This window comes from Belonocnema kinseyi, chromosome 4 (genome assembly GCF_010883055.1).
Source record: "Belonocnema kinseyi isolate 2016_QV_RU_SX_M_011 chromosome 4, B_treatae_v1, whole genome shotgun sequence".
Taxonomy (NCBI): Eukaryota; Metazoa; Arthropoda; class Insecta; order Hymenoptera; family Cynipidae; genus Belonocnema; species Belonocnema kinseyi.
In genome coordinates this window covers 87,204,100-87,215,076 of record NC_046660.1, presented here as the reverse complement: position 1 = coordinate 87,215,076, position 10,977 = coordinate 87,204,100, and the positions used below count along the sequence as shown (strand labels likewise).

The following is a 10,977-nucleotide window of genomic DNA, read 5'->3' as shown; positions in this document are numbered from 1 at the left end:
AACATTAAAATAATTATTAGAAACTTTTTTTTAATTAAAAAAAAGAAGCTCTTTTTTAATGATGCTAGTATTCTGTAGAAATACGAATTTGATCAAAGCATTCGTATTTTTTCTAATTAAAACAGAAATTTTAACACAATTAAAACATCTTAAAATCCATTAGGCTATTGAAAATATGCAAAAAATATTAGGGAAAAAATCCCCAATTTATAAAATAGATTTACTTAGAACATTGCAAGGATTTTTGTTATGAATTTATATCGGGCAACCAGATCGGTCTCATGAACAATCAGCACATGTCTTTCTGCCCCACCCCCCACAAACACATACACACGACAAGCAAATGGTCAATCAATCCTTACCTAGCTAAACGACATTAAAAAAAAATTAATCCTATTCTCTTTCATCAAATAAAGTAAGATCAAGAAAAAAATACTTCTCATTTATCATTTATTATTCTTGTTATATTCTGCATCTATATCGATGGAAATATTGTAAATAATAACAAATACGCGTATCAAAACTGTGTGATATATACGAATTATATGAAAATATATGTAAACTGTCAAACAAAAGGAAAATAAATAAGAAAATAAGTCAATAAATGAGAGAAAAAATTTAATTTACTCACATGAACGCATTTTTCTAGTAGGAACCAATTCACTACGGGAGTTAATCGTAAACTGATAAGAGACCACGGACACGACACGAGCTCAACGTCAATCGCAGACGTTATGAGTTTGCAAAGGTGGCGGCACCGCTATTTAAATGCGAGTCTCGATTGTCGATCAACCGATTTGACGGGTCTGTGACTTTGTCGTAGGGATTCTCGCCAGAGTGGGGTTTCTACAGAATCTAGCAATTTCTCTCTCTTACTTCTTTTTTTCAATCTTTAAAAGCATCCGAGGTCAAGACATTTGTACACAATGCTGTATTTAATATTTGACATACTGAAACTTTGTGCGCAAGAGCGAAAAATAAGAACAAAACGAGTTATGATGAATAACAATTTTTAATTCTGGGGGAATCCGTATTCGATTATGGCCGTATGACGAATAGGGTGCCAATAAATTAATTTGAACTTGAACTGAGAAAATCCAATTAACATGACTAGAATCAAAGATATTCCTTGCTAGAATAGGACATTCATCAATGACGCTTTTAAGAAGGAAAATATCTTTAAAATTCCAGGAATAAATCTTTCATCATTCTGTATCTCAAAGCTCATTTATTTGAAAATTAAGACAAATTTTTTTTAGATATTTCTTCTATTTTTGAGAACTATTTATTATTTTGAGGAAGAAGAACAATTAGGAACTAGCAAGGTAGGCGAAGAAAGCGAATAAATGATTAATGTGCGATATCTCGGAAAAAAAATAGATTCGAGATGATCGAAAGTGGAAATGAAAAGTAAAAGAGCGTACTAAACGATGGCGTAAGCAGTTTTTATATCTAAAAATGCAGAGTGTGTTATATTGACTCAAATACGGCTAAAAATAATCATTTTCGCACTTAGAGGTTAGGATATCTCAAAAACCTGACGTATGGGAAAAATATGGATAATGAATTCGGTTTTAGGATACCAAAATCCCCCGGGGTCACATGGTCTGGTCTTTGGGTACACATTTTTTTGGCCTGTGTAATGGCGCGGGACTTTCAGTTTTAAAAATCAGAATTCAATTAAACACTTTCAGAATAAAATATCAAAACTTAAGAATGCGGTGCATGTTATTATTTTTTTTTAATTTTCTCATGAAAAATTAATACCAAAATATTAAGTAACATAATAATTATCCATAATACAGCTCTACAAAAGATAAGTTTATTGAAATCACTGCATACTGAAAAAATACTTTAAATCATAAATTAATCAATTAAAACATTCAATTTTTATCATTAAATCATTAGTTGATTCATTGATTCTCAGAATTATTGAACTAAATGAAATTTTTGAGATGGACAATATTTTTCAAGTTTCATGACAAAATCTTTCTGGTTTCGATATCCTAAAATTAATTTACTCGGAAATGAATACTCACAGGATAACATAAAAAACTTGAGAATTTGGTTTATATTATTATTTCGTTTTAAATTTTTTCATGAAAAAGTATTATTTGAAATATTAACTAACGTAATATCTATGCCTAATATAGCTAAAAAAATGTATTGAAATCTCTGGATACGGAACAAATATTGACCGTGTGATAAATTAAAACATTTAACTGTTTTAATCAATTTTGTTAAGTTGTCAATTTATTGTCATAATTATTGAACTAAATAAACATAATGTTTTTTAGCTTCTTATCTTTTTGTGTATTCAATAAAAATAGCGCGAAGCTATTCCAATTTAAAAAACCAGAATTTTTTAACATTATCAGGATAATCTAAAAACCTTAAAAATGTTGAGCACATTATTATTTCGTTTTCTTCATTTTCTCATGAATGCATACCTAATATAGCTTAAACATGAGTTTATTGAAATCTATGAATGCTGAAAAAATACTTGAAATGATAAAATTAAAACTTTAAACATTTTTTATCATGAAATAATTTTTTTTTAAATTGCATACACCCTCTCCCTCCCTTATTCCGAAATAGTGTTAAACATTTTTAAATCAAATATCAGCTATTGCTTTTTTTATTTCCGATTAAAATATATTTTTGTAGATTTATTGATCGAGATGATTATGGAACCCCGCGTTTCAAAGACCCAATTTTTCTAAATGAGGTTTTTGAGATTGGAAACATCTTGAAAGTTCCATGAAAAAACCTTTGTTGGTTCTGTATTTTAAAGTTAACTTATTTGGAAAGAAATACAGATTTTTTTTAGAAATATCTTCTATTTTTGTGAACTCGAAGGTAAAAGAATTAAAATTTTTTGTTAAATCCACCGACAACTGTCTTCAATGAAAATTATTCGGGGCTCTTCTAATTTTTCAAATTAGAATTTAAAAAAAAACGCTCAAGTTAACATGAAAAACTTGAAACTTTAGTGTAAATTATTATTTTGTTTCAAATATTCCCATCAGAAATATTATTTAAAATATCTAATATCATAATATGTATACCTACAAATGGCTAAAAAATAAATTTATTGAAATCTCAGAATATTGAAAAAATACTTTAAATGATAGAATTATTTTATAAAGAAGTTCTTTATCATGATATAATTTTTGTTTGAATTAAGCACAAATCCTGAAAAAATAGTATTGTCCATTTTTAAAACAAATTTCATCCATTCTTTTTTTCTTTTTTTTTTAATTAATTTATTTGTAAATTCCGACACGTTTTTTCAGAAATTTTTTCTAATTTCGTGTACATTGATATTTCGTTTTAATTGTTCTCATGAAAAAGTCATATTAAAAATGTTAGATAACATAATATTCATACCTAATACAGCTAGAAAAAATGAATTTATTGAAATCTCTGAATACTGAAGAAATTCTTGAAATGATCAAATTAAAAAATTATGCCTGTTTTTATCATGAAATAATTTTTTTTAATTACATAAATTCCCGAAAAGATGGTATTAACCAATTTAAAATGAAATTTTACGTAATTTTCTTTTAGATTTCGCATTAAAAATTGTTTTTTTTTTTTTCGTTTGTGAGCATTTTATGTGTAAGCGATAACGTAGTAGCTTACATATTTTAATCAGTCATTAGGCAAATAGAAACAAGGTTAAAAATCTAAAGTTTTTCTTAAAATGTCTCTATAGAACGTCGCAAATAAACCAGAAAAATCCAGATATTCCTAACGAAATTTGGATATGCGACATAATTGTAAATCTTCGGATACGCTTTAAACTTGTAGCGGTTTTCTTAAATTGTGCAAATAATTGTCAACTGGTAAACCGTAAATAATGTGTAAAAAAATAATTACGCAGTTTTCGACTCAGAATTATTCATTCCGTATCTTTATTTCCGCGAAATTATTTTTTACGGTAAACGAGGAAAATGGCTCAACTGTCTTCAAAATACAAATCAGTGTGATCATGAAAATTTTCGGATTGAAGAAAAGCTGTCTTATCTTACAGGAATCCCATTATTTTCAATAGTCATACATAATGCAATAACAGATGTACACTTATTTTGCAATAATTGCGCAATTATATCAAACAGTTATCTAAGATAATACTTATCTTAACATCAAATATTAAAACCATAAATAAGTTTCAGAAAACAAAAATTTTAACCATATATCACACTTATTTTTAAACAAAGCTTTAAAATTATAATATTTTATAACACGAGTTTCAACACAAAAATCTGTGCGAATAAATTAGTAGTTAAAGTTAAGGTAAATGTGAAAAATATGTAAATAACCTCAATTGTCATTTTAATTTCCTGTTTTCAGGTATTACATTTAGTTCTCAAGGACTATCTTAAACAGTTCTTAAGAAAATAATAGTATCTTTTATAACTGATTAAGCATTTAACTTTTATGCGGTTGTAAATAATAACAACTGATCTTTTTTTTTACTTAAAGGTTATTTTAACGCATGACAAATTTGTTTGCATGTTCTAAACCATTTCATAGGTAATTAGTAAAAGCCCTTTTATGTCTTAGGGGTCGTAATTAAATTAAGTAACGGATTATACGCCCGTTTTAAGACCCCCCTCCCTCCTGTAATAAACCGCAACAAAATAAATCCCTACCCACTCCCTTTGATGTACGTAATTGAAGGTTTCCAGAAGTAATAAGATATGGAACTTGAAACTCATGGATTTTTTTGTTTTAGATAATACAAATTTTTCAGGGTCGAAATTTAATTTTAGAAATTCCGTATTTTTTCCTTTATCAAATTTTCATTTTCCCTCACCATTAACATTCAAATACCAGGATTTTAATCTTGTGTTATTTCTTACATATATAAACTTTTATCAGATTTTATAAATGTAATGAAGCAATATTTCAGAAACAAAAATAAAATTATCAAATTTATTTATTTATTAAAAAAGTATGATTTCTTATCAAAATACTTGAAATTTCAAAATAAAAAAATGAATTTAAAAAAAGTGTGTTTCGCCTTGGAAAATAAAAATACACATCTATTCCTCTAACTTTCTCTGCCTAACTAATTTCGTTTTCAAACTTAAAATTTTTGAAGGCCGTTTAATTTGTGCAAAGGCACGTCTAGCCTTAAGGAGATGAAGGCGACCATAAATAATTGCAAACACAACTGTTTCCAGAAAATGGTCCAAATTAGTGCCAATCTAGGCAATGTTGGCATCATTGGAAAATCGTGCGGCTTTTATTTTCACCCTCGCAGACTGTAGGCATGGGCCTTTGCAATTGTTTATAATCTCAGACATAGCGAGATTTGAATAAAATCATCCTCTTTTTTATCATCACTTTCTATGTATACTTTATATTGCAAGATGTTTTTAATAAATAAGTTTAAGGCATATTTTTGGTTTTTGAATTCAATTATATATGATCCTAGAATTTTTGAAATAGTCGCAACTGACTTGTGCGTGCAAACAGAGTGTAATATTTCATATTCCAACCAAATAAGATGAAACTGCCGCAACAAAAAAAAACGAATTTTAAAACAAAAAAGACTAATTTTCAACAAATAACGGGTTTTCAGTCATTAAAGGAAAAAAAAGTCACGGAAATTATTGAACCTTCAAGCCGTAAGACGAATTTTCTGTACATAAATTGAATTTTCATCCTTGAAATTTAAATTTTCAACAAAATAGTGAAATTCTCAACGAGAGATAGACTTTTATTAAAATTTTTTTTAGCAAAGTAGTTCAGTCTATACCCACGCAAATGAATTATCAATTAAAAAATATAATTCTTCAATAAAATAGTTATACTTTCATCCAGAGAGATAATTTTTTATCTAAAAAAAAGGATCTTCAAGGAAAAAATGATTTCTTAACAAAGTGGTTCAACCAAAATCTTCAAACAAAATAGTTGAATCCTTAATTAAAGAAGACTCATTTTCAACCAAACAGTTGCATTTTTATCCAAGAAAGATGAATTTTCTATAAAAATAGATCAATTTTGTTATTAAAAAGACAAATTTTCAAGAACAATAGTTGAATTTTGATCCATAAAAGATTTCAATTTGATTTTTGAACATCAAAATATGAGTTTCAAATAAGAAGTCAATTTTCTATGAAGATATACTTGAATTTTCAGCCCGAAAACGGAATTAAAAAACGCCTGAATTTTCAATAAAAAAACTGTTACTTTTTAACAAAATTGTTGAATAGTGAAACAAATAATAAAATTTATGACTAAAAAGGTAATGTTCACGAGGAAAAATCTGTAAAAGAAAGGAATATAAATATAAACACAAGGTAAGTAAAGTACTAAAAAGAATATTAATCAGAGTTACCACAAAACTTCATTTTTAAAATTTCCTCCTCATTTTTCCATAGCCAATTTTTCATTTTCCCTGTCCATTAATATTCAAAGACATCTTAGTCTTGTAACATTTTTAACATCAGAGAATTTTGTATACATGTACTAAACCAATTTCAAATTAAAATGAAAGAATTTCAAATTTATTCTGCTTAGCAGTTATTTAAAGTTATAACAATGGCCTGAGTTTTGCACGATTTTTGTTCTATATCCCTGATTTTTTTCGTGACCAATAAAATCCCCTGACTTTAAAAAAATATGTAATTAGCTAGGTTATTTTTCACTCACCATATTTGTTTGATGTGTAAAGTTAAATTTATATATTCTGTACAATTTTTTAAAGTTATAAATTACATTTACTGAAAAAAACGCTTAAAAATATTTAGGAATATTATTCAAGCATAAACAAAGCATGTCCATTATCAATTTATCTCTATTTTGAATTTATATTCTAAAATTAAAAACATTTATTACCTGTATTTTATTGACTCACGAAGATTACAATTGTTTAAAAACCAGCTATTATTCTTCAGTGTAGAATATATGGGGTTACGATATCTACAAATAAATTAATATAATTTAAATCCAAGTTTATTAAAAACATTTCACAATCAATAATTCTTTGTACTGCAATTGACTAATTTATTTCTAATCTAGGTCAATGATTATAACCTCCGTGAAAATGTTTTCGAGTTATCTTGTAAGACTTAATTTGACTTTTTCAGATGTATAATGTAGGACACTGTAATTTAATTGGATATAAAATAGTATTTGTGAGTTTTATGTCAATTAAATTAAAAGCATGATTTTTTATTTACGATTTTGACAGTCTGAACCTGAGAGTCATGAAGCACTAGGGCGCCAGCGGCGTACATTACTGTTATTAGAATGAAGGGTGTGTCACTTTGGTCGATAATACTGGCGCTTCATTTATCAGCAGATTGTACCAACAAAATTGAAAAAATATTTTTTTAAACAAACTCTAATCAGATAATACTACAAAAATTCATTCACCCCCACGTGTCCCTGAAAACTATCCTTAAACCCAAAAATGTTAATTCTTCGTGAAATCAACCTTTTGAGCACTGTAATTTTGTCTTTTTTTTACTTAAAATTATTTAAATTAGTTCAGGGGAATATTTATCAACATTTGTTCAACAATTTTCAATTATTCAAACAAATGGAATTTGTTTAAATAAGTTTTTTCGATCATTCGTTTTTTTTTCTTAAAATGATTACTATTGGTCTAGTAGAATATTTATCGACACTGTTTCATTAATTTTTAATTATTAAAAAAAATGGAATTTGTTAAAATAATTTTTTTAATGAATTTTTTTATTAAAAATTATTAATATTTCTCTAATGGAATGTTTACCAACATCGTTTCATTAATTTTGTATTGTTTCAACAACTTCCATTTGTTTAAATATTCTTTGAAATTTTTGTTTCTTATAAAAATGATAGAGTATAGGAAAAGTATAGGGAAAAGTTTCCACACGGCAAAAAAACAACATTATGTCGCGACACACAGTGATAGACAATACAGATTGAGATTATATAAGAAAAAAGCGAACAAATTAAATTTTTGGAAACAAATGAGGGTTTGGTAAACAATAAAGGTAAAATGTAAATATAAAATTAATTAACATACAACCTTGATGGTTAGCTTAAAATAACTAATAATTTATTGTTTCTACAATGGAAAATATTTGAAAACAAATGTATGTCACTTAATGATAATAAACTGCCAGTTCAATGAAATTTGGAGGAAAATTTTTTTTAGAAAAATGGAACAGTAGTAATTTTTATAACAAAAATTTAAACCAAAAATTATTTAGACAAACAGAAATTGTTTGAATAGTTAAAAACTAATCAAGCAATGTTGATAAGTATTACACAAAGGAAATATTAATAATTTTTAATAAAGAAAGAATTTAAAAAACAAATTTCGTTTGTTTATGTAATTGAAAATTAATATAACAATGTTAATAAATATTCCACTAGACCACTACTAATAATTTTAAGAAAAAAATACGAATTTTCGACAAAAATTATTTAAACAAATTCAATTTGTTTGAATATTCCACTAAACCAATATAATCTAAAAACTGAAAAAAGTGGTTTTCACCACGAATTTGGCATGGGAAACTTCAAGTCAAAACCGACAGTATAAAAAAAGTATAAAAAAGTATAAAAAAGTATAAAAAAGTATAAAAAAGTATAAAAAAGTATAAAAAAGTATAAAAAAGTATAAAAAAGTATAAAAAAGACAGCATAAAAAAGATTCATATTTTTTCTGTCCAAACCACGTACTAACATTTTTTTAGGTGCATTTTATAAATATAACTTGGACAATATCCCCAAATGTCATTTTCCAGGTCAGTTCGAAAGAATAGTTATCAAATTGCCAAAAATAGCAATTACTGATCATTTTTCGAACTGGAAAATAAGTAGAGTATGACAGAACTCCCCCATTCCCTTTTTCAGCTCTAAAAAATATCATTTTAAATAAAGAAATTAGTATAAACATTTATAATTGATTAGGTAAACATTTGGATTTTAATTAAAGCAGTTTTTAATTTTTACTTGTCTAATATTTTCAACTGATCGACCGTTAAATATTAAAATTAATAAAATATCAGTAAAATTCATTCAAATAGTTCAAATTTATTCATGTTTAATATCAATAATGTTGATTATTTTTGTGCTTTTTTCAGAAAAATTCAAATGCTTCTTCATCCCTTGCAACTTATGATTTACTTTTTGACTAGAAAGAAGATTTCCTAAAAGGTTCCAAACCATGTACTCCGAAATTCGAAAAAAAAGTAAATAATTAGCCAAATTGCAGAAAGAACAAACATACGTATCTTCATGATAAAAAGATATTTTATTTTATACATTTTTCAAGTAAGACAGATATTTAATATTTTAATAAAAAAAAGAATATGACAACAATAATAGTATCTATGATGATTCGAAAAGGTGATGCAATTTCTCAGTGGAAATAATGATGATAAATGAATCTGCAAGTTAATTTGAATCAAGCGTGCATCGTTTTATGTGGTTCGGGATCCATAATTCGACCACTGAATATGGGAATCATAGTGTCCTTCTGTAATACTATGAATAAAAATGGACGGTCGAGATAAAACGAGTAAAGAGTTGAGTGCACTTCATCCAAAGTACTTTCAGGAATCGAGTAAGCTGAAAAAATATTATTACATTAGTGATATTTAATCTTGCATAAAGGTCTTGTATAAGTTATCAGATTTTATTATGTGTTATTACTATATATGTTATGTGCATTACAATATACTTGTGTTACTCTTGATAGATATTACTTTTATTAATTTTTATATCTCTTTATTATCCTGTTACTGTGCAAATAAAATATGATGAAGTTATTAACAAGTTTGTATACAAACTTGTTAATTTAGATGCATATATGCATCTAAAAAGGACATCCTGATATTACATTTTTTCTAAACAGATAGTATAAAGGTTAATTTGTTGATCATTATTAAATATAATTAACTATAATGTGAATAATTAAAGAGTCACCAAGAACAATTAGACATAATTTTTAATAAGTTTATTTTTAAAGTATGACATACCGGTTATTCCACTAGACATTGTGCTTCTTTCGTCCAGGTTGAAGATTACTTTTTGAATTAGTAGGTCGAGTTTAATTCTTCTTTCCCTGCCAAGGAAGTGGGCGAAGCTTGCTGAATCTTCAAACATGTCGGACACACCCATCTTAGAAAAATGTAAGTATTATTAAAAACAAAGTCTAAATATAAAAGGTTTTCACATTTTCTATTAAAATGTTTCAAAATTGACAACTTTAACTACAATGTGGTCATCCGCAACATTTTTTCTTAAGTTAATTTTTTTTATAAACTTTGACTTCCAAAGAATTCAAGTTTGAAATTGTAACCTATTTTTTTCATTCAATAATTTGATATAATTAATTAAAAAATTAAAAAATACTGAACCGAAATATCGAGTTTATAAACGAAAACTCTGGCGCCCTTATTAAAATGAAAATTGAATTTTAAGGTTCTAACTTTTGCATATGATGGAAAAGATCGCATATCCAATGTATTGTTCTATTCAGGCGATAAAGGATTATTGCATAAAAAAAGGGAATACTTGAGCATTATAAGAATAATAAAAATATTCCGAATATATAAATGAAAGTGGAATTATAATTTGACTACAAAACAAAACCTCAACATTGCTAATCCAGCCTTCGTATTTATTTTATTTTTTTTTTTAAAGAAAAAGTATAAACCTCCAGCTTCTTTAACAAGATTGAAAGCGTATGACATCACATCTAAATGGTGCGACGGAAATACAAGTTTGAAAAGTGTATAGATTTTTCCCTTTTAAATGAAAATTCGAAAACAGCTTTTCTCATTTATACTCCTATTATTAGTGATTTTAAAGTGAATAGTTTCATATTCGAAAATTATAAAAATTAGTTAATGACCCTACAATAACACAATATTAAATAAAACAAATTAGACATTGAAAGCATTCTAATTGTAAATCGAATATATTTAATTTAAAATTTAAAAAGTGCATAATTTAATAATA

The 10,977-nt window shown here is 26.4% G+C and overlaps 2 protein-coding genes across 18 annotated transcripts in view; both read right to left on the bottom strand.

Moving 5' to 3' along the window:
- The window catches only part of LOC117171735 (alaserpin-like), a 114,008-nt gene extending 113,241 nt beyond the window's left edge, over positions 1-767 (bottom strand). For all 16 annotated transcript variants that reach the window (XM_033359306.1, XM_033359309.1, XM_033359310.1 and 13 more), the window contains exon 1: positions 632-767. In XM_033359306.1, the coding sequence (XP_033215197.1) occupies positions 632-641 (10 nt within the window). In that variant the 5' untranslated portion in view covers positions 642-767. The remainder of the gene's footprint in view (positions 1-631) is intronic.
- An 8,479-nt stretch (positions 768-9,246) lies between these two features.
- Positions 9,247-10,977, bottom strand: part of LOC117171733 (alaserpin-like) — a 35,559-nt gene continuing 33,828 nt past the window's right edge. For both annotated transcript variants that reach the window (XM_033359298.1, XM_033359299.1), the window contains exons 7-8: positions 9,993-10,134; positions 9,247-9,582 (exon numbers count right to left, since the gene is read on the bottom strand). In XM_033359298.1, the coding sequence (XP_033215189.1) occupies positions 9,419-9,582; positions 9,993-10,134 (306 nt within the window). In that variant the 3' untranslated portion in view covers positions 9,247-9,418. The remainder of the gene's footprint in view (positions 9,583-9,992; positions 10,135-10,977) is intronic.